We start from the raw sequence: 23,697 nt of genomic DNA on the forward strand, positions 1-23,697 counted from the left end.
AACGCTGGTGTCCTTGGCCGTCATGGCGCCCGGCTGGCGGCTGTGTGGGTGCGCAAGGGGCGAGACACGCGCGGCGGCCCCGGAGGAGCACGGCCAGCCGCCTCCCCGCCGCCGCCGCCGCCGCCGCCGCCGCCGCCGCCAGCGCGGCTCCCGTCGCTGTCGCACCCGCACCCCCAGCTCCCTGCAGGCCCCGTCCAGCGTCGGCGCCCCTTGCCCTGCTCCCCACCCCGCCTTCTTCGCCCTCGCAGCCCCGCTTGCCGTCTGGGGCCTTTTCTCCCGGCGCGATGCCCGCCTGGCAGACGAGAGAGAGGCAGCGCTCGTTGGGACTACTGAGCGCCGTCCGGGTCCGTGTGTGGGCCCCGGGTCCGGGCGGACTCCGAGTCGGGGCCGGGGGCTGCCGTGCGGGAGAGGGGGCCGAAGCGGGGCTGGGGTCGGGTGGGGCGTGGCCCGTGCCGAGCGCCTGTGCGGGGCAGGGCGTCGAGGGCAGGCAGGGGCAGGCGTGGGGAGGCAGCCGGAGAGGGGTCGGGCGCCCGGGTGGCCGGCCGCCGCCGTCCTCGTTAGTATAGTGGTGAGTATCCCCGCCTGTCACGCGGGAGACCGGGGTTCGATTCCCCGACGGGGAGGCAAGACGCCCTTTTTGGTGGCCTGCGCAGCTCTGGGTCCCACCTCTTGCTCCCGAGGGGCAGGGGCGCTTCTTCTCGGCCGTCCGTCGTCCGGCCGGCGGCGCGTGCCCGGCCTGCCCACCGTCCACCGGCCCCAGCGCTTTGCGTGGCTCGAGGCCGGACGCTGGGTCGCCGCCGCGCAGCCGGGGCCTCGTGTGGTCCCCGCGGCAGCCACAGCGAGCTCCTCGGCGACGTGCCGCCCAGCCGCGCAGCCGCCGTGGGTGTCGCTCGGGTGGGAGGCAGATGGGTCCGGTCCCGTCTGGATGCGGGAGGTGGTGTGGCCTGGCGCCCGCCCCCTCTGCTCCTTCCGGCGCCGGGCTGGGCCGGGCCGGGCCGGGCCGCTAGCTGCGGGCCGCGGAGGACGCGGAAGACGCCGGGCCGGGGACGTGGCGGGGCTCCCCAGCCGGCCTCCGAGGGCCCGAGAGCGGCCAGGCGGCCAGAGCGCCCTCCAGAGGCGGGCGGCGGTGGGCGCCGGGAGCCGGGCGCCGGGCGCGGGGCGAAGGGCGGGCAGGTGGGCGTGCCGGGCGGGCGGGCGTGCCCGGCGACCGGCCGGCGCAGCTGAGTCGGAGGAGCGAGGCTGGGGCGCCGGGCGGCCGGAGCCCGTGGTGGCCGGAGCCCGTGGTGGCCGGGCAGAGCTGCGGCCGGGCGGGACGTCGGGGCAGGGCTGCGCCGGGCGGCGGCGGCGGCGGCAGCGGCGAGAGAGCGCCAAGGCGAGAAGGCGACGGAGCGCACCCTGGGCCGGCCGCGTCGGGCCGGCCCGGGCCGTGCAGCGTTGGTGGTATAGTGGTGAGCATAGCTGCCTTCCAAGCAGTTGACCCGGGTTCGATTCCCGGCCAACGCAGCCGCCCGACCTTTTGCGCCGCTCCGGGGCCCTCCTGGCCAGGCCCGCCGGGCGCTGGCAGTGGGGGACGGCGTGCCGGCCCACTGGGCGCTGGGCGCTGGGCGCTGGGCACGTGGCCCCAGGCGGCGTGCGGGTGCGAGGGCGGCCGGCGCGCAGCGTTTTGCGGGTGCCGCCAGCGGGCCGGGTGGACTGCGTGGGGCCCGCGGGCGGCTGGACGTGCAGAGGCAGGGGCCTCGGGGCCCAAGCGGAGCCGCGTGGGTGGAATGGAGGCGCTGGGTCCAGGGGGCGCAGGCCAGGCGCGCAGCCTGTCGCTCCCTGGTGGTCTAGTGGTTAGGATTCGGCGCTCTCACCGCCGCGGCCCGGGTTCGATTCCCGGTCAGGGAAGCCTTTCTTCTTCCTCTGGCCCTCCGGGGCCTCCCCTCCCGGCCGGCCGAGCCGAGCCACCCACCGTCCCGTCCCCAGTGCACCCGCACCACCCCCTTTTAGCCCACGCCAGCACGCCAGGCCAGAGCTGGCTAGCTCGTCGCGGGCGCCGCCGCCACGATGGAGGGGTGCACACAAGGCCACCTGCCACGCCCCGACGGGCAGCCCCAGCCTCGCCCTGCCACCTCGGCGGGTCCGAGCCTTTTGGCCTGGCTGGCCCACCGGAGGCCCTTGGCATCGCCTCTCCCCTCGCCCCCCCCCCCCCTCCCGCCCGCGCACGCGCTCGCCTGTCACCTTCGCTTCCACAGCCCGAGACGCGAGTGGCCGGGGCGGCCTCTGTCCCCGGCCGCGACCACCAGTGTGCGCAGGCGCCCCTGCCCCCCGAGTGTTCTCGGACCCCCACCGCCCCCTCCGGTGGCGCTCCTAGCTGGCCAGGCTGACGAGCCATCCTGTCCTCCCTCCTGAGGTGCCCGCTGTGGCGGTGCTGGGCGCGTGGTTCAGGTGAGCCACGCGCAGCCCCGAGTCCCGTCACCTGGCCGAGCCCCCCTCGGGCCTGCGACCTCTCGGGCGGCTTCCCTGCCCCACGCGGGGCGGGAGCGCCACGACCTGGCTGGCTGCGTCTCTCCCCGGGGACGGAGAGAGGACCCCAGGGGCACGCCGGTCTTGGGCGCCGATGCGAGCGCAGAGTCCGACCGCCGTGCCCGGGAGGTGGAGGAGGGAAGAGGCATCCGGGCACGGCCCGGACCCCCCCCCCCCGCCCCCCCGGGGCACTGGTGGTGAGACAGCGGGGAGGTGCCGTGGGAGCCACGGGGGAAGACAACCCAGCAGCCAGGCAGGTGGGTGGCGGTCGAGGCACGCCGGGGGACTGGGCGCACTTGTCGCCAACTTGTCATTCCAATTGCAGGACACGTCGGTCCCTTCCATCCTTGGCATAGGGGCCAGCGTGTTTCCCAGCGGTCCCTTTCTCCACCTCCGCGCCCCACCCCCCACTCACGATGAGCGGCGTCCTCTACCCTCCCCCCCCACTCACGCTCTCTTTTTCCAGTTGGACTTTTCACAGTTTTCCATCCCGCGTTGCCGTGTGCCTCGCCATGATAGGCTCCGTTCGTCCCTCTGTCCACCCCTGTACCCGTCCTCTTCTGTGGATGCCTCCCAGGTCCATCGCACACCTCAGTCTTTCTCCTGCCACATCAGTCCGCACCGCAGGCCTGGCTGAATCGCAGAGCTCGACCCTGGGCTCAGGTAGTTGGTGGAGGGAAAGGGAATTTGGGCACTGGCGGTTTGCCAGCACCCAGGCAGTGGAGGTGAGAAGGGGTGCAGATATTGGGAATGGAGGGGGAAACCCAGCGGCCACGCAGCTAGGAGGGGGGCAGAAGTACCTCGGGGACAGGGAGGTCCTCTATCCATGATGTTATTCAATTTGAGGCTCCATACTCTCCCTCCTATGGCACCGTTGCCAACGTGGTACCCAGAAATAGCTTCCTCCCCCTGTGTTGCGCTACCCCCAATCAGCAGCACACCCCCCCCCCCCAACCCCTGGTTTCACTTTTAACAGTTTCCTCTCCCCACGTTGCCTTACACCCAGCCTGGATATGTTCCAAGTCTCTCCTCAGTCATGTATATATCTTCTCCTGATGTTCAAGTTTTTTTAAAAAGAAACATTTCCACCACAATCATGCATCAGGTTGGGAAATTGATTATTGAGTCATACATAAATTAAAATTCTAACAGCCAAGGGAATCGTGGGTGATACCAAAGCTTGGTCGCTCCTAGAAATAGTTTTTTCCCAGAACATTAGAGGTAGGATGCTCCTGCTGACACGTTGATTTATGAGTGGTAGCCCTTTAAGACTGTGTGGGATGAAATTTCTGTTGTTTTAAGGTCTCACTGTGATTAATATTTTTGGAAGCCCTAGGAATTAAATATCATTTGTGTAATTGCCATCTAGGTCTTGGAATTATTATTCTACGTTATATCTTTGACCTCATGCCTTTCTATATGGCCAGTCTCTGGCTTGTCATATTTTTAGCCTTATTAGGTTTTATCGATATTTGTTGGGGCATTTGTCGGTCCCAGCCAGTAGAGCACATGACTCGATTTCAGGGTAATGAATATTAGCCTGTTGCGCATAAAGCTAAAATAAATAAAACCCTCCTGTGAAATGTGCCCTCCTTGTATGCGGAGGAAAGGAACATTTTTATCTTGCAAGGCAAAGGGACACAGAGAAGAATCTGAATATTTGCAATATTTGAGAAAGAGTGTTGGTGAGGATTCGAGGAAGTGGTCCATATCATCCAGTCTTTTGGAAGTCAAATTATAGTACAAAGGTTTTAGAGAAAAATTTGGATGTATGTAAATTTTAAATGTGTTTATCATTTATCAAACAGTTCAACTGTGGGAATTTTTCTTAATATTTGCACCGGTGGGCAAAGTTGTATGTTCATTACTTCATTATTGGTGTCCTAGAAAACTAGGCAATATTCCCCATATTCATAGCTAAGAACTTGTTTATGAAATATACAACACAATATAACTGTTTAAAAGAGTCAGTAGGTAAGTACACATATTAGTTATACTTTTGTGGTAGTCAGCTTGTAAGATAGTTTCTGATGATCACCACCTCCTGGTTTCCAAACCCGCCACAGTCCTTTCCCACATTGTAGTGGGATTTGTCTTTGTGAATGACAGAACATAGCCAAAATCTAAGTATGTCACTTCTAAGATTTGTTTAGAAAACGCTATGGTTTCCACCCTGGGCTCTCTCTCACTCTCTCTTTCTCTCTCATAACTTTCTTTGGGGAAGGCCAATGAACATTTTGCACTGATTCACAGGCAGCCTAGGAGTGGCCCAAAGGGGGAGGAACAGGGTTTAAGTGAACCACCATCCACACGAGCTCTGAATTGGGCCCCCCATTGTAGTTAAAGCTTCAGGTGACTGCAGGCCCAGGCAACGGCTTGACAGCGACTTCACGAGGACGCGGAAGCAGAAACCGTGAAGCTAAGTTGTTCCTGGATTCCTCCCTCCAGAAGCTGTGACATAATACATGTTTCTTCTTTGAAGCTGCTAAGGTTTGGAGTAATATAACATGTGCTCCATAGAGAACAAGCTAACGATATATCAGTTGTCTGCAGATAACTAATACAAATTACATGCTAAAAAAGTAAATTGTACCATAGTGAATTTATAATATGAAAGATGATAAATCATGAAAAATCATAAATCATATAATTATTTTCATAGAAACTCTCAAAATTCAAAATACAATATTATGGCAAGTAGGGGCTCGTATCATTTGTCCCCCGGTCTTATTTAAATGTGCTTAGGGGGGCCTACATGGCTCAGTCGGTTAAGGGTCCGCATCTTGATTTTAACGGGGTCATGGTTTTGTGGTTTGTGGGATCAAGTCCCATGTCCGGCTGTGTGCTGACAGCACAGAGCCTGCTTGGGATTGTCTCTCTGCCCCAACCAAGCTCATGCTCTCTCTCTTTCTCAAAATAAATGAAATTTATTTTTAAAATGTTTTTAAATGTTTTTACAATTAATTTTTTAAATTGATGTATAAATGGCATGCAATAAAATGGACACATTTAAAGTGCACTATTTTGGGGGCGCCTGGGTGGCTCAGTCGGTTAAAGCTTTCGACTTCAGCTCAGGTCATGATCTCACGGTCCGTGAGTTCGAGCCCCGCATCAGGTCATGATCTCACGGTCCGTGAGTTCGAGCCCCGCATCGGGCTCTGTGCTCACAGCTCAGAGCCTGGAGCCTGTTTCCGATGCTGTGTCTCCCTCTCTCTGACCCTCCCCCATTCATGCTCTGTCTCTCTCTGTCTCAAAAATAAACGTTAAAAAAATTTTTTTAAAAAGTGCACTATTTCGTAAGGTTTGATGTTTCCTCACATCCCTCTGTAATCTCCCCCTTCTTGTCCCCTCCAGGCAACAACTGGTTTGCTTTCTGCCACCACTGAGTACTTTTGTTTTCTAGAGCACGCTGTCTGCTAGAATTTCTGTGATTATCAAAATGTTTTATATTTGTGTTTTCCACGATGGTAGCCACTAGTCACATGTAGCTACTGAGCACTTGAAAAGAGGCTCGTCCAAATTGAGAAATCCTGTAAGTGTGAAATACACACTCAATTTCAAAGACTCAATATGAAGACAAGAGTGTAAAACATCCATATATTTTTATACCAATTATACATTGAATTAGCATTGTATGGGATATATTGGATATTATGGATTACATTGTGTCCCCTCAAAGTCCATACATTGAAATCTTAAGTCCCAGGACCTCAGAATGGGAGCTTATTTGGAAACAGGATGTCTCTCTCCTATGCAATGAGGATGAAGTGAGATTGCAGTAGAGTGGGCTGCTAATACAATGTGGATGCTACTCACCCATATTAAAAGGGGAAATTCAAATACACAGACATACTCACGGGGGAAGAACCCCAGGTAAAGTCTGGAGTCCTGCTGCAAGCAAGGAAATAGCAGCAGCTAGGAAGGAGGCCTGGAACATATCCTTCTCTAGTATCTTCAGAAGGCACATGACCCTGATGACACCTTGATCTGGCTTCCAGCCTCTGAAACTGTGAAGCAATAAATTTATGTTGGTCAAGCCAGTCAGTTCATGGTACTTTATTATGGCAGCTATTTAAAATTAATATGTTGGGGTCGACTGGGTGGCTCAGTGGGTTAAATGCCCGACTCTTGATTTGGGCTCAAGTCCTGATATCATGGTTTGGGGGTTTGAGGCCCACGTAGGGCTCTCCACTGACCTTGAGGAGCCTTCTTAGGATTCTCTCTCCTTCTCTCTCTGCCCCTCCTTAGCTTGTTTTCTCTCAAAATAAATAAAAACTTTTTAAAAAATTAATACATTGGATTCAAAAAATATGTTATTAAATTAATTTTAGGGGCCCCTGGGTGGCTCAGTCGGTTAAGTGTCCAACTTCGGCTCAGGTCATGATCTCGCAGCTTGTGAATTCGAGCCCTGTGTCAGGCTCTGTGCTGACATCTCAGAGGCCTGGAGCCTGCTTTGGATTCTGTGTCTCCCTCTCTCTCTGCCCCCTCTGCTGCTTGCTCTCTGTCTCTGTCTCTCTCTCAAAAATAAACATTAAAATTTTATAAATTAATTTTATATGTGCCTTTTTTTAAATACTCCCTTTTGGAGAAGGCCCTGAATCTGCCCTCTTCAAACACCCTACAGAACAGATGTACGAATTTCTGAAAAATCAAGCAATCCCATTTTAAACAAAACAACAAGCATATTCCTTATTTTGTGGCATGGCGGCTAAGGTGATATAGACCCCCAGAGGAAACTTTTCCACAGTTAAGGCAACAAGAATGGAATCAAGCTCCCCACACCTATGATGGAACAGATACCTATTCCTACCCTTGCCCCTCTGGAGTGTGTATTGTGACCACATAAGGAGTTGTGATGAGATCACAGTAAAGAATTATGGGGGGGTGCCTGGGTGGCGCAGTCGGTTAAGCGTCCGACTTCAGCCAGGTCACGATCTCGCGGTCCCTGAATTCGAGCCCCGCGTCAGGCTCTGGGCTGATGGCTCAGAGCCTGGAGCCTGTTTCCGATTCTGTGTCTCCCTCTCTCTCTGCCCCTCCCCCGTTCATGCTCTGTCTCTCTCTGTCCCAAAAATAAAATAAAAAACGTTGAAAAAAAATTAAAAAAAAAAAAGAATTATGGTGGAGGTGAACTGTAGCACAAGTCTGTAAGAATAAATCATTTATTTGACTTTTTCTCTGGTTTTTTTTATACGAAGAAGGAAATAGCTATCCAATCATCAAACGTATGAGGTGAGCCCTCAGCAAAATTGTCAATTAATTGCTTTTTATTTCTCTCCTTCCAACCCTTCCCTGAGCTGCCCTTTCTTCTCACTGGCCCTCTCCCTAATTGCTGGCATTCCCAGCATTCTGGATCTTTGTCTCCTCTGATGAAACCACCAGCCTGAGAAGGTGATTCTCCCTGTGGTGTTAAATGACTGTCCTCAGCTAGGGATGAAGGTTGGTTATAAGAAAACAAAACCCACTCGAACTAGATTAAATAGTGACTGTAAGCCAATGAGAGGAAACCTCAAAGCTATTTAAAGACGGGAGAAAAAGCATGACGTGAGCCGGCTGAAAGCGAGACTGGAAGTGTGTTTGGCAAGCCACAATTCGAAGACGTGACCACTCGCGTCTGCTTTTTTCTCTACTTCTCTCCAGTTTCGACCAACTCCCTCATTCTCTCTTGCTCTCTCACTCTCTCCCCTTTCCGACCTCCAATCCTTCCCGTCTCCTTCTCTCAGATGGCTTGTTTTACTTTCACATGACCTAACATGGATGATTTGAAAAGCTCTTTCAATTAAGGACTTGCCATAACCTACCTGAAGCGTTTGCAACGCAGTTCAATTTCAAAGAGCATCTGATTGGTCGTTGGTCATCACGTGAGCTCCCTCCTTCCTGGGTAATGATAGGCCCTGGCCGCCCTGAGGTGGGAGGGGAGTGAAGGAGTTAGGAGAGGGCTTTTCCAACCTGCAAGACAGAGGGCTGTCTCTTCTATCTAGGAGCGGGGCGCAGGGAGTGGAGCACGTGTGTCAGGTTTCTGCTGACGTTGCCTATTGAAAATGGATATTGGCATTACCTATTGTCCCCTGTGGGTCTGGATGTATTGTGAAAAATACTGTAAAAAGTATATACGTACAATTTCATAAATGCTAGAGAGATCATCCCCATTAGGGAAGAGATGATTTTTTTTTTACCTTCCCTTTTTTCACTTCTTACTTTTCAAAATGCTCTATTATATATGTGAATTTAAATATGCGGCTCACATTACATTTCTACTGGACAACACTGCTCTAGGGGTATACTTAGCAACAAATGGATCCCATCAGGTTTACCGGAGAGCTGTTTCTTCTGCTCCTAGTCCTTTATCTGGTGATGCCTATCTACTCCACATCCCTAGTAAATACGGAAAGTCAATCTCTGTTTGGCAAACAGCAACTGGTCCTGCCTTTGATATTTACCTAGAACACTCTCCCATTTATATGTAATTTAGCTCTCAAAATCTCAGGTCCTCTTGATGATCTATTTGGAAGAACTCTCTGACTTTGACACTTGATACTCTCTTCTGAGCACGTTTTTAAATCTACCCTTCAAATCCACAAACTTCGAGCCATAGACATTTTTGCTGGCAACATGGATGGTTATGCGCCCATCCTGATCCCATGGGAGCTATCCTATTGGGCAGGTGTGCTTGATTTTGCTTTAGGAGAACTAAACAATGCCATATTATTCAATCATGAACAATGACATTGTTCTAGGAATTATAGAGAGCATCTTACTACCATTATGTAGTTCAGCAAAAATAAGTGTTACATTAGGATCTCTGCCTTGGAGAATTCAGTCTGTTGAAGTTACTCTTGAGTTGTGGAAAGAGACAATTAGAGAAATGGACAGGATAACCTATAAGTGGTAAGTGCAGATGAGAGAATGAGACAGGGAGGTATAAGGGGACCTAGGTTTTAGCACTGAAGAGAGAGATGCCCTGGGGGCTCCTGGGTGGCTCAGTCAGTTGAGTGTCCAACTTTGGCTCAGGTCATGACCTTTCAGCTCGTGGGTTTAAGCCCCTCATTGGGCTCTGTGTCGGGCTCTGTGCTGACAGCTCAGAGCCTGGAGGCTGCTTCAGATTCTGTGTCTCCCTCTCTCTCTGCCCCAACCCACTCGCATTCTGTCTCTGTATCTCTCAAAAATAAATAAACATTAAAAAAAAGAGAGAGCGATGCCCTGGGTCAACTCACAGCCCTTGTCTGGACTATGGTTTCCTTGCTTACACAAATGAAGGGTTGGACTTTAACTCTTTAGTCTTATGATTCCTTTTTTTTTTTTTTTTTTTTTACATATATAGTAGGAAAAAAAGATACTCCTTTCCATGGACAAACAATCATGCTCAGACATTTCAACTTTCCTACCTCAGAGAGAATTCCGAATATTCGTGAACAACTTTCTGAAATGGGGGAAGATATTGTATCTCTTATTATGAGCATGAACCACACCACCTGTATTCCTGCCCTTGTTCACAGGTTGTCTTAATCCTCAAACCACTGTAGATCTTGCATAGACAGAGTGCTCTCTGATGCCTCAGAAATGCCACTCCCGACCTTGGAATGCTGAATAGAATTTTCTATAAGTTCTGATAAATGTGTTGGGGTAGGTGGCCAGGAAATCTTATAGGAGGCATTATTAAAAATTCAAGCCCAGGATACACACAGTTCTGTCTAATCTGAGGCAACAGAGCAAGGCTCTAGGAGATATGTGCACATAAAGGCTCTGGATCTTCTGGAAGGGATAGATCTCTCTTCCTCTGCTCATCACACACTTACACATTGAATTTAGCACATATACCTTTAAAGTTCTACCGGAGGCCGAAGAGCAAGTTCCTTTACTTTCTACACTGTCATGTCAAGAGTCTGTCCCAGAAGGCTGCAAAAACAACCAATCTTCATAGGTTCTTTATCAATTCCATTGACTTCATTTCCTAATAGCAAAACAAAACACCCCAAAGCCCAAACCCAACCCCCCCCCCAAAAAAAAACCAAAAAAGACCAACCAACCAACAAAAAACCCTGGGCTCTCTTAGTATATGGGAGGAGTCATTGGTGGGGTGGGGATGGGCGTTCTTTTATTGACACTTGTTAACTAGAGAGTGGAATATTCATTACTTGGGGCAGGAATTTCTTGGATGCAGTGTTTCTGCCTCTCTTTCCTTATTTGGTCAGGTGTTGCCTACCGTGGTATCCGCCATCTTGGGCCTGTTTTCATCCCGCTTCATGTGGAATGCTGCCAGGACAGGCCTCTGACTTTCCCCCTAGCTGGCCACGACTTCCTTGTTGCAGACGTCCAGGCATCCTGTTAGAACCTAACTGCCTACTCTAACACGGTGACTGGCTTTGTTTCCCACAGTCGTTTGGCCTGATTAAAATTTTAGGTGCTTTCCCTTGACAGGAGGGAGTCCATCTTGTTTGTTAGCTGTTGCTGTCTAATCATTGGGGTCTTTTTTTCTCACCAGTGTTAGCCAGTGAGTACCACCCAGTCCTGAGCTCAGAGGACGTGGCAAGTGAATATCTGTAGATTTGGCCTGGATTCCCTAGTTCAGTGTTTTCCAAAAGCTGTTCCCCAGCCACATAACTCCTTGAGAGAGGTTTTTCAGAATGAAGGGCTCTGTGGTCAAAATAATGCAGACATTCTGCATACACTGTTCCTCTCCTTGTATATTCATAATGCCCATTAAACGCTCCAAGAAGCCTTATTGCAAAGAGAACTTTCAAACTAAATTTTATAAGGCATTTGCCAAACCTCAATAACCACAAATCTTTTTTCCTCTGTAACTTTTATCAGTGTCATTCAGACCAGATGTGGCCCACTGTCACCCTTTGGGAAATGCTGACCCAGTGCTTTATTTGGGAAGTCAGAGAGAAGAAGAGAACCTCTGAAGACATCCTGGGCTCCCTGACTGCCATTGGCCTTGGCCTTAGCCCCTGGCTTGAGTGACTTCACAAAGGTTCCCCCACAGGGGACCTGTTTATTCCAAATCTCTGACTTAACAACTCATTTTCCCCATCCCTCCCCTGTGAGGTCTAGCAATTGTATTCATTTTTCCACCTTGGTGTCAAATCACTTTCTGCTTGCTGATGGGACTCCTGCAGTGGCAGTGGACGTGGAACCATCTTTTTCTGTGCAGAGAGACTTTCAAAGCTCAAAGGGAAACTGGAGAAATTGTAAAGTCAAATGGAGCCAGGGCCCTCAGGGCAAACGGCCTCTCATCTCAAGGTGTAACAGCACTGGTCGTGATGGGGTTTTAGGGTGAGGGTGGAATTTGGAGCTGAGGGCCAAGAAAGGTTTCTTGAAGACATCTTTGGTGCAAAAAGGTGATTTTATTAAAGCACGGGGACAGGACCCATAGGCAGAAAGAGCTGCTCTGGAGTTATGAGGAGTGACTGGCCCTACACTCTGGACTTGGGGGAGGCAAAGCCAGAACGTAAGTTTCCAAAGGGGTCCCCACACGTCAAAGACCCACAGATCACTGGAGGCCCAGCCACTGCCAAGTCATGGCTGCCCTTCCCTCCCACAAAGCATCAACATCAAGACAGTAGGGGTTCCTGGAGAAATGTTCTACTCTGCCAGCCTCAAGTATTTGTCAATGAACTGCAAGTTATAAGGAAATTTAATTTTACCTGCCATTTCCTTCTGCTTTGGTTTCCCACACCACCTGGAGGGGAGGGTGATGTTAGGGCTCCAGGAAACTGAGTCTATAGGTTTCTGGAGATTAGGCCATTGATAAGATTGCCCCTCTCTCGCAATTCACCAAGATCCCCGTAAACTGATGGAGACTCTATCATCCAACCATATGTTCTCCATCCCCTCCCCTGTCCTGGGGCAGCCAGGAGTGCCCGCAGAACGTCACAAACATCCCACCTGGAGGGGGGTGCGTGCCAGCCTGTACTTTGCCCCCAGCCTGCCCCATCGTCCCTCATCAGTAGAAGCATCTGTTCAGGACATAGATTTCCTCCTCCTCTAGCCCCTCTTCTGACAGCAACCTGGCTAAGGAGCCTTCCACCACCCATTAGCCTCCAGAGGAAAAAAAAAGAGCCTGTGATCTCCAGACCTAACCGGTAACAGACCCCACCTTCACTGGGTTTCTGAAGATCAAGGCATGGTCTCAGCCCACCCGGTTCTGTAAGGACTCACGGCAAATGTATTTTCACAGATTTTAGACAGAGGCTCCTCAAATAGATGAAAATTCAGTACATTCTGCTTCTACTTTCAAAATAAGTCCAGCAAACTTACCACCAGCAAGTGGGTCCAAGCCACTGTCGTCCCTCGCTCAGATTACTGCACAGGCTTCCGACCGGTCTCCCTACACTCACCCTTGACACCCTACAGTCTGCTGTCACCACGACAGCCAAAGCGGTCCTTCTAAGATGTGCGTTGTATTTGCCGCTTCCTTGCTTAAACTAAGCAAGAGCTTGTCCCTGCACTTGAGAACAAATGCTAAAGCTTTGCAGGGCTCCACGACGTGATCCATGATCTTGACCTCACTGTCTGACCTCATCTACTGCTCTTCCTTGAACACACCAATTAGACCTCTGCTCAGGGCTTATGTTAACTTCTGTTTCTGGAATGTTCTTCCTTACAGATATCCACATCATGCCTCATCATGGCCTTGATTCAAATGTCACCTTATCAGGGAGGCCTCCCTGATCATTCACTAGAACTCCAACCCACCCCTTCACCATCTCCTAATCCCTGTCTCCTGCCTTATTTTCCCTCATTGTACTTCCTGCCAATCGACGTACCCTATGTTCCCTTGTTTAGCTGTGTATTGCCTGACTACCCTGCCTCCCATCAGAACGACAGCTCCAGGAGAGCAGGGCCTTTGAATTTGCTCACTGCCTTATGCCTTAGAGTGTCTGGCACATGATAAAGCACTCAATAAAAATTCTTCAGCGTTTGACATCAGAAATGTAAACCTAGAAAGTCCTGTATAAACGATATAGTCCACACTCCTCGCCGACGCAAGGCTCAAACCATGAGATCCTGACCTGAGCTGAAGTCGGACACTCAACAGGCCGAGCCACCTAGGCACCCCAACAACTTGCTTTTTGCGCTCAGTATTGATGGTGCGCTCAGTATCACAAGCATCCCTCCACTTCATGCTGTCCAGGTAAGTTATCGCTTAAAAAATCTGTTCTACGTCTAAAGACACTCAAGCTAAGTTACGAAACGTAAGTGGATATATTTCAGTGCGTGGGAGAAGACGGCCCTGCAACATACGCTCCTCTATATTGGAAACTTTCTGAATTAAAAAGTAAAAACGTGAAATGACTTTGGAAGAGTACCTGTGATGTACTGTGTGGGTCATGTCCAGGTACAGAGGTGCTTACTTTAGGCCTACACCTGGAACTCTGGGGGGTGGGTGGGTGGGGTTTTGAGTTGCTGAGGGCTGGGAGAGAGTGCTGGAGGAACTTGGACAAGACAGTCCCTGAACAGGCCAGGACACAGATCCCAAGCCAGGCCACCTTCCCTTCTAAGGTGAGGACCCTTCTCTTGCAGACCCTTGGCTACAAGTGTCCAGAGTGTGACAGCCAGGCCGGACTGGCCTAGACTCTAAGAGGGAATGAACTTAAAGCTGACGGCTTCTTTCTTCCGGGGCTATAGACTAGCTTTCTCCTTTTTGAGGATGGTTTGATTTTTCCACTATGGGAGGCATTCACTGCACACTTCTTCTCACATTCCCTTTTTTTCCTGGACCGATCACCTGGACTGATCCCAGTATAGCTGATCTCTCCAGCAGCAAACCTTGCTCCTTCGCACCACTGCACCGGGAGAAGGTTGACTAAGAAACCCCGTCCAGAAGCTGGACTGACCTCTGCATCCTGACTCCCACCTCCTTCCAAGGGCCCCCTGAGCTTTCCACAGGGTTCTCGGGCCTGAGGAGAAAATAGCCACTTATGGGACACAGGTTTTCAGTTTCTCTTTTTTAAAAAACTGGTTTCCTTTGAGTTAGGCAAATAACAATATGTTACCAAACAGCCAACTTTACTGAAGCTTAAAGCCCTGAGACGCTGCGCCTGTTTAGTGTAGCCGTTAGTGTTTCTGCCTGCCACCTGGGACAGTCAGGTTCCATTCGCCGTCGGGCAAATGACAAGGACATTTTGTTTTCTTTCCTCCATTTCTACCCTCACGTCTCGAAAAGTCTCCTTTTGTCATGCAGAGCCTTTCCAGCAGGCCTCTGGGACGTTGCCCCTCGGGACGCCAGCTACAAGGACGTGGCTCAAGAGGAGGGCGTTCCCACGGTTCAGGCACATCCTCCTTCCGGCGCGCCCCTCCCCCTCACCGGCCCCGCCCCTGCCCTCGCCCTCGCCCGTCAGAGAAAAGGGACTTGATAAAGGAGGGGATTCAAATCCAATCAATGCAGGCTTCAGCTAGCTGGTTTCGGTTATTTCAGTGTTGCAAATCCTAGAATAGAAAAAGACTGAACTAAAACGACTGGATCAGAAAACAAAAGGCTGCGTTGCATTGGCCGGGAATCGAACCCGGGCCTCCCGCGTGGCAGGCGAGAATTCTACCACTGAACCACCAATGCTCTTGGCTAACGCTTCGTGGTGGCATCCCTTAGCTTCATCTCTGTCCCGAGCTCCGTTCCACGATGTGAATCAGGCTCCCGCTTGAGTCACCGCTGACTCACCAGTTTGAAAATATTGTCTTTATGTTCCAAGACAGAGAACCTTAGGACTCAAAAAAGAACAACAACAACATAAGCTATTTAAAGTCCTGACTCTGAGGCTCTATTGGCATGACGATGACACGCTTTCGGCTCTCCCGGCTCATCAACCATCCAGGGGGCGCATTTGTCCTCGTGGGGAGTTGGCGACCTGAAGTGGTTTCGGATCTCGCTTCGGGCCGGCGGGGAGGAGCTGGAACTTTCCCCTCCACGCCGAGCCTGGAGCGGGTAACCCGCAGGCGGCGCAACGGCGCGGGATGAAGGGCTCCTGGAGGCCGAGCCAAGCAGCCCGGAGTCCCAAGGGCTCAGGCGTCCGACGCGGCCCGCGAGAAACCACCAGCGAAGTGGCCGTGGGCACCGACCCTAGCCCCACGTGCTCGTGGGTCGGCGTGCTGCAGGGAGGCGGGGTGGCGGCTGCCAGTCACCCACGACCAGGGCACGCGCCCAGCGCCCGGCTAGGTGGCCTTCAGGACCGCGCGCGGCTGGTGCGCGCGTAGCTAAGAGGCCGGCGCACCACCTGCTTGGACGCCACGCGCGCAGGTTCGCGGTCCCCGCGGTGCTGGCGGACCTGAAGCACTGACCCTTGCAGGGGGCCGAGGGAGGGCGGCAAGGCCTGGGTGCGCGTGTCCCCCCCGGGGGGCAGGAGACGTCCTCCTACCCCCAGGAGGTCTCTTCCATGGTGCTGGGCCAGGTGCAGGAGATTGGTCACGGTGCCCGCCTACCTCAACGACCCGCAGCGCCAGGCCACCAAGGACACCGGTGCCATCGTGGGGCGCCACGGGCTGCGGATCATCAACAAGGCCACGGCGGCCACCATTTCAGACGGGCTGATCAGTGCGGCGCGGGGGAGCAAAATGCGCTCATTTTCGACCTGGGTGGGAGCACCTTCGACCGTATGCATTCTCGCTGTCGACGCGGGTGTCTTCGAGGCTCCTGAGGCTGGGTGGGGAGGGCTCGACGACAGGTTGGTGAGCCGCCTCGGGAAGGAGTTCCGACGGAAGCACGGGAAGATTTCCCAAGAGGACAGGCACAGAGTACAAGTGTCGGGAAGTCCTTGCCTGGCCGGAGCACAACCAGCTGGCAGAGAAGGAGGACTATGAGAATCAGAAGAGGGAGCTGGAGCAAAGTCTGTCACCCCACCTTCCCCAGGCCCTACGTGTCCCTGGGGGTAGCCGCTGTGGAACTGACACTGGCCAGGGAGCCCCCCACCCCTCCCCGGTAGTGGCCTCCTCACTGAGCAGGTTGATTGAATGGTCCCTCCTGGCAGGTCATCTGTGATGGTAAGGCCTGGGCTTGTGGGCCCTCTGTCTTCTGTGATCCTGCCCTGAACTTGAAGAATGGGAGTGCAGAGGAATCTTCCAATCAGGGAGCTTTCTTCTCGCCGTGCTGTACCACTGAGGTCTGTGCCCGTGTCGCTTGTGAAAATCCTTTTCTCTCCCATTTCAGACGGGCAGAAGTCATCATTATTAACATTTGTGTGGCACTTCAACATCGCTTTTGCCTACTTTGGTGCTGTTGTTACCTGCATGTATGGATTTTGTTAATATATGGGTTTTGTGAAACATACATGGAAATAAACATTTAAAACTCCTCCTTAGTTTTCAGTCCAGTTAAATGCATAAAGAGGCAAGGCTTTCAGAAGCAGAAACTGTCAGGGTGGGTGCTGAAGGAAGTGAAGAAAACTCACAAGCCTGTGCGTGTAATTTCCACAGGGGAAAACAGGCTAAGGGAGAGTTTGAGGCAGACATGTCCAGTGGGTACTGAAGTCTGAGAGCTGATAGAAGCGAGCTGTGAGTTACCTGCTGCAAGAGGAAAGGAGATGAGAGTTGGAAAAGTAGAGAATGGAGAGAAACTTTAAGTCCCAGCAAGGTTCCCATGTGTGACCCTAAGATTAAAAAAAAATCCTGTATTGGGATTCTAGTTTAGTTTGTCTGTCTATATGTCCTAATACACTGACAAGATAGTTTATATGATAATTAGCTGGCTCTAATCGAGTTACTTTATCCATCGTTCCTTTTTTAAGCTTGTTCATTTATTTTGAGAGAGAAAGAGAGAGCGTGCGCATGTGGGGGAGGGATAGAGAGCGAGGGAGAGAGAATCCCAAGTAGGCTCCACACTGCCATTGCTGAGCCCCATGCTGGGGCTTGAACGCACCATCCATGAGAACCATGAGAACTGTGAGATCATGACCCCAGCTGAAATCAAGAGTCTGAGGCTTAACTGACTGAGACCCTTAGGCGCCCCTATCCATGTCGTGTTAGGGAATAAACCCCACGTCCTGGACTCTGGAATGTAGAGTATCCTGTCTCTGGAGAGTACATCTAGGGGTGTAATTAAAGTTACTATTGATCTTGTGTGTGAGAGGTTTCTGGTTTCTGCTGATGGGCCCTAAGGGTGATGATTAATAATAATAATAATGATGCCAGCCCTGTATCATAATAGCAATACTGAAACCAGATTGCTTAGGTTTTCAGCTCTGTTCCTTTATATCTGGTGGAAGTTAAACTTCCCAAGGTTTGGGGGCACCTGGGTGGCTCAGTCAGTTAAGTGTCTGACTTCGGCTCAGGTCATGACCTCATGGTTCATAGGCTCGAGTTCTGCATTAGGCTCTGCGCTGACAGCTCAGAGCCTGGAGCCTGCTTCGGATTCTGTGTCTCCCTCTCTTCTCCTCCCCCCCACCCCCAAATAAAAAAACATAAAAAAAAAAAAAACAACACTTCTCCGAGGTTCAGTCTCTCCTTCTATATAGAGGGGATGATGATGAAATAGGACCTATTTCAGGATTGGTAAGACGGTTCAGTTAATTAGTACATGTAAGAAACGATAAAGAAAGTTATGCATACAGCATATGAGCCACAAATATTAGCTATTACTAATTATTTTAGTTGAGCGTCAACTATGTAGCAGGTACTTGACATACACAATCTAATTGAATCCTCACGGCAACATCACAGGGTTTTATTTCTTTGGGGAGATGAGGATTCTGAGGTTCACCGAGGTTAAGCAATTTACTCAAGGTCGCATAGCTGTTAACTGTGGGGGAGGGGCAGGTTAGAACTGAGAATCCCGTCCTGCCTGATTCCAGAGCCTGTGCCTTGTCACCTCACAAACAGGCCATGACTCTACTTGTTATCAAAACTTCCCAGTATGTCGTGAAATTGGCTATGTTATTCCTTTAGAACACAGTTGGAGAGAAAAGGTGTATATTTTACTTATTAGTTATATTATTCACTGATACATGTTTTTTTACAGCACGTGGCTGAAGCTGGGAAGTATCTTCGGGCTCAATTTTACTGCCAGTTGAGCAAATGCCGACATAAGAGCAAGGATAAACTTGCATCAGCTAGTTCCCAATTAACCCAGTCCACACTGGGTCTCTCCTGTGAGCAACGGGAAGATAGACTTTTATCTCAGAACTGCAGGCGGGTTTGGCCAGAGCAAGGCTGCATTACAGTTGGTTCAGGGGCGCCTCTTGCGGGTGACGAGGAGATTGCAGAACAACCCACTTGACCCCATACTTGTCACTTCCCATTTTTAACTGCTCTCTTTTCCTGCACCTGGGCTTAGTGCTGGCCATGCTGGTTTCACAGTGAGAGAACTTGCCCAGAAAAGATGACATCACATACACATTCTATATTACACTTTCCCTTCCCAGAATTTCCTCCCAACTTCCAACTTGGACTTCCCAAGAGGAATGATACTCATGTTGCTGGGTGAATCGGGGAGACCCTGGGCCCTGGGGCCTTGACCCAGTCAGACCTGAAGGAGTCACCAAAATTTCTTGGTCTGGTCACAAGAATGAATCCAAGGACAGACATGCAACACAGAGGTCGAGTGACACAAGTGGGAAAGTTTATTAAAGCGAAAAGTACACTCTTGAGATTTGAGAGCAGGCTAGCAAGGGGGGGGGGGGGTGTGGAGAGAGAGACAGAGAGAGGGAGAGAGTGCCTTCTAGAGGTGAGGTTTGGGTTTCTATCTTTTATTTACAGTTGTGAACTAGGGGGCAGAATATTTATCACTTGGGGCAGGAAGCAGGGTTTCCCGCTTTTTCTTCCTAATTTGGTCAGGGATTTCCTGTTATGGTATCTGCCCTCTTGGGCCTGTTGCTTTGATGGGGCTTCCTGTGGAGTGCTGCCTGGACAGGCCTCTGACCTTCGCATAGCCGGCCACAGCTTCTTGGTTGCTGGCCTCCAGGTATCCTGTCAGAGGTTAAGTAACTTCCTATTCTAACACTCACAGGGTTAAGATAGTTTGTTAGCATTTCAACAACATATTCTCTCTCTCTCTCCTTAAAAACATATACAGGGTGTAAGAAGGAAAATCGTCTTGTGTTGTGAAAACATTTCAGATCCTCTCATTTGTATGGGATCTATTTTTCCATAGAGGGATTTAAACACACTACTTCATCTACTTTTGAATGAGTCTGTTGTTAATGGTTTAGTTTCTTTGGGGACTATTTCTTGTAAGCCTGATAAGGCATCTTTTTTTTTTTTAATTTTTAAAGAATTTATTCTTGAGAGAGAGAGAGAGAGAGAGAGAGGGACAGAGCACGAGCGGTGGAGGGGCAGAGCAAGAGAGGGACACAGAAGCCTAAGCAGGCTCCAGGATCTCAGCTGTCACCGGATCCCGATGAGGGGCTCGAACTCACAAGCCGTGAGATCATGACGTGAGCCAAAGTCAGGCGCCCAAACGACTGAGCCGCTCAGGTGTCCTTGATAAGACATCTTTATATTGTATATAGTTGTCAAAGGACAGAATTTTAACTGAGTAAATCTGAAGCTCTAATTGGCTTTTGTAAGTGATTCAAGAATTGGGCAATGTCCATTCTAGCAAGTCAAGGGGAACTCTGAGGCCTTTTACAAAAAAAAAAAAAAAAAAAATCTCTCTCTCTCTCTCTCTCTCTCTCTCTCTCTCTCTCTCTCTCTCTCTCTCTCTCTCTCTCGAAGGTTTTTATAGGCAGGAGGGTGGGGCGACAAGTTATTAGCAAAAGAAAAGAAAGGATTGCTCCAGATAAGGTCACGCTCCCTTAGGGGCAAGGGCGGGGTTTCTTACCCTAATTGGTGCAGACTGGAAAATTCCTGACTGACTGGTTAAGACTAAATTTCAGGGAGAGGTTTAAACTGCAATTAGGATTTAAGCCCCAGTTTGGTGACTTGGCCCAGCATAAGTGACTCCACCTTGGACCTGTCCTTTCTTTCTTTCTTTCTTTCTTTCTTTCTTTCTTTCTTTCTTTCTTCTTTTGATGTATGTTGATTTTTTCTTTTTTTTCTTTTTCTCTTTTTTTTTTTTTGAAATTTTACATCCAAATTAGTTAGCATATAGTGCAGTAATGATTTCAGGAGTAGAATTCAGTGATTCATCCCCCACATATAACAAGTGTCCTCCTTAATGTCCCTTGCCCATATAGCCCATCCCCCACCCACAACCCCTCCAGCAATCCTCAGTTTGTTCTCTATATTTAAGAGTCTCTTATGTTTTGTCCCCCTCCCTGTTTTTATATTATTTTTGCTTACCTTCCCTACTGTTCATCTGTTTTGTATCTTAAAGTCCTCATATGAGTGAGGTCACATATTTGTCTTTCTCTGACCAATTTCGCTTAGCATAATACCCTCCAGTTCCATCCATGTAGTTGCAAATGGCAAGACTGTTCTTTTTGATTGCCGAGTAATACTCCATTGTATATACATGCCACATCTTCTTTATTCATTCATCCGTGGATGCATTTGGGCTCTTTCCATACTTTGGCTATTGTTGATAGTGCTGCTATAAACATTGGAGTGCATGTGCCCCTTCAAAATAGCAAACCTGTATCCCTTGGATAAATACCTAGTAGTGTAATTGCTGGGTCTTAGGGTAGTTCTATTTTTAATTTTTTGAGGAACCTCCATACTGTTTTCCAGAGTGGCTGCACTGGTTTGCATTCCCACCAGCAGTGCAAAAATGTTCCTCTTTCTCCTCATCCTCCCCAGCATCTGTCCTTGCCCGAGTTGTTAATTTTAGCCATTCTGAAAGGCATGGTGTGATAGCTCATTGTGGTTTTGATTTGTATTTCCCTGGTGATGAGTGATGTTAAGCATCTTTTCATGCGTCTGTTAGCCATCTGGATGTCTTCTTTAGAAAAGTGTCTATTCATGTCTTTTGCCCATTTCTTCACTGGATTATTTGCTTTTGGGTCTGTCGTTTTCTTTTTAACATAGTTTGATTAGTGTAATAACAACCATGTCACCCAGTTCCTCCCCCAAAATATTACAACAAATTAAATCAAACTACATGCCCATTACTTGGAAATGAAATCTTGCTACAATCCCTCTAATGTAAAAACCAGCATTTTCTTGCCCTACTCTCAATTCCTCACAGGCAGCCACTTTCAAGTGTCTTTTGTTTCGGGTTTGTTTGTTTGTTTGTCTGTTTGTTTTTTAGGGCCTTTTCATTGCGCAATAACTTTTGATTGACAGAGAGTTGGGAAGATACTACAGAAAGTTACTATATATCCAGGGGTGCCTGGATGGCTCAGCCGGTTAAGAAAGTTACTATATATCCTTCACCCAGCTTCCCCTAATGTTAAGATTTTTACATAACCATGGTGCACTTATCAAACCCAAGAAGCTGACATTGGTACAATACAGTTAAGTGAACTATAGAGTTTATTCAGATTTCATGTTTTTCCACTAATTTTTTTTTTCCAGAAGCCAATCCAGGATACCATGTTGCATTTGGTTATCATATCTTCCCTGATGTGGAAAATGTTGGGGTTCAGAGCCAATGGTCAAGAAAAAAATCCTTGAACCATCTTTGGCGCAAAAAGGTGGTTTTATTACAGTATGGGGACAGGACCCGTGGGCAGAAAGCTGTCCTGGGGTAGTGACAGGTGACTGATTATGTAAGTTCAAGTTGGGAGGGGATTAGGGATAGCAGAAGTCTCTAAGGAATGTTGGAAACAAGGTTTCTAGGACCTTGAGGGGGCTAGCTATTTTTAGGAAAAGGTCATTTATTACTGTTTAGTAAAAAAAAAACCTCAGTCGTGAGACCCTTCGGATGCATATCTGGGGGCCATATGCCTGGAGGATGATTGCCAACATGTATCTTGGGGGGCAGCGAAAATGAAGTTTCCAAAAGAATTTTTGTATGTTAAACAGGATCCTGTGGGGTTGGGCTAAGGTCGCCTTTTGCCCCTAGCAAAGTGTCAACTTCAAGGCAGCTGAACTCCCAGAGGAAGGTCACTCTGCCGGTCTCAAGGCCTTATCAATGGGCTGTAGGTAGTAAGGACATTTAATTTTTTTCTTTTGCCTTTGTTTTGTACATCATTCCCGACAATCTGTGACAGTTTCCCAACCTTGTGTTTCATGACCTTGACATTTCCAAGAGCACTGGTCAGTATTCGGCAGATTGTCCCTCGATTTGGGTTTATGTGATGTTCTTTCATGATTAGACTGAGGTTTTTAAGAAGTGCCCATCTCCATGAATTCGATCTGTGGGACTGTGACCTTGATCACATGGTTAAGGTTACACTTTGTTTTTTTACATGTCTCTCTTGTGAATGCATTGCCATCGGCTTTAGCGTAGACTCCTTCTGTTCTAAGCGCGGTGTCTGACATAGTGTGAGTGCTCATCTGAAACTGCCTTGGTGAGAAGCAAGGGAAAGGGTAGTCCAAGTTCAAGATCAGCCTGTGCAAAGGCACCTAAATTGGATCGGTGCTGCTCAAGCTTTTGGATGCATGTGCATCACCTGGAGACCTTACGAACTTTGGATTTGGTGGGTCTGAGGTGGTGGCCTGCGACCTGCATTTTCTAATAAGCCCCTAGGTATTCACCTAAGCCTCCCACCAGCTCAGTGTACTTACTATACTGCTGGCAGCTTCCTGAGGTCACGGTCTGGTCTAGTAAATAACAAAAAATGCAGTTTGTCTGGCAAAGTTTCACCAATTTCACCAATTGACCTAAAGATCCTTCCAATCTCACACCTGTGAACCTCACACATTCAGCTTGACAGCTCGTCCCTCTTCCCCAAAGGGCAACAAGGTTTTTTTTCATAGCCACTTCCTCCTCCATCAGAAAGCATCTTATCTGTGACCTTCAGGAAAAAGGAGCTCTCGAAACACCCAACTCCACAAGTTTACCTTTCCTCTGTATTACTTTCCCAGATTTTTTCTGTTGATTTATTTTCCTGGGTTTTGGTGACACAGCAAACCTACTGAATTAGAGTTGGTGGTGGTTTTAGCGCAAGCAGGTAGTCGGGTTTCAACCCCATGTCTGGACGCCAGCAAGGGAGGAGTCAGGGTCAGCTATGGGGAAAGTCAGATACCTGTCCTGGCAACATTCCAAAACTAAAGCCGAAGAAAGCCGGATCAAATCAGACAGGCGCAAGGCAAAGAAGGCCTGCAACCCTGCTCCCAAAGAAATCCCCTCCCCAAATAATATTCCACCGCCTGGTAAACAACTGTCGATGAAACATAGAGACCCAAACCCTGGGCCCTGCTCTTCCTTGAGCGGGCTGCTCT

The 23,697-nt window shown here is 49.9% G+C and overlaps 1 protein-coding gene and 4 non-coding genes across 5 annotated transcripts; 4 read left to right on the top strand and 1 right to left on the bottom strand.

The window, feature by feature from the left end:
* The first annotated feature begins 22 nt into the window (after positions 1-22).
* On the top strand, positions 23-14,861 carry LOC128313107 (collagen alpha-1(I) chain-like). Its single transcript, XM_053209714.1, has 4 exons — positions 23-1,448; positions 1,546-2,286; positions 2,393-2,663; positions 14,690-14,861. The coding sequence occupies exons 1-4, from the start codon at positions 23-25 to the stop codon at positions 14,859-14,861; spliced, it is 2,610 nt and encodes an 869-aa protein (XP_053065689.1).
* On the top strand, positions 552-623 carry TRNAD-GUC (transfer RNA aspartic acid (anticodon GUC)). The gene has a single exon. It is a non-coding gene; the product is annotated as a tRNA-Asp (tRNA).
* On the top strand, positions 1,432-1,503 carry TRNAG-UCC (transfer RNA glycine (anticodon UCC)). Its single transcript has one exon. It is a non-coding gene; the product is annotated as a tRNA-Gly (tRNA).
* On the top strand, positions 1,816-1,887 carry TRNAE-CUC (transfer RNA glutamic acid (anticodon CUC)). The gene has a single exon. It is a non-coding gene; the product is annotated as a tRNA-Glu (tRNA).
* Positions 14,862-14,990: 129 nt separating the features above from the next.
* TRNAG-GCC (transfer RNA glycine (anticodon GCC)) lies at positions 14,991-15,061 on the bottom strand. The gene has a single exon. It is a non-coding gene; the product is annotated as a tRNA-Gly (tRNA).
* Positions 15,062-23,697: the final 8,636 nt, after the last annotated feature.

The sequence above is a fragment of the Acinonyx jubatus genome, chromosome E4, assembly GCF_027475565.1.
Source record: "Acinonyx jubatus isolate Ajub_Pintada_27869175 chromosome E4, VMU_Ajub_asm_v1.0, whole genome shotgun sequence".
Lineage (NCBI taxonomy): Eukaryota > Metazoa > Chordata > Mammalia > Carnivora > Felidae > Acinonyx > Acinonyx jubatus.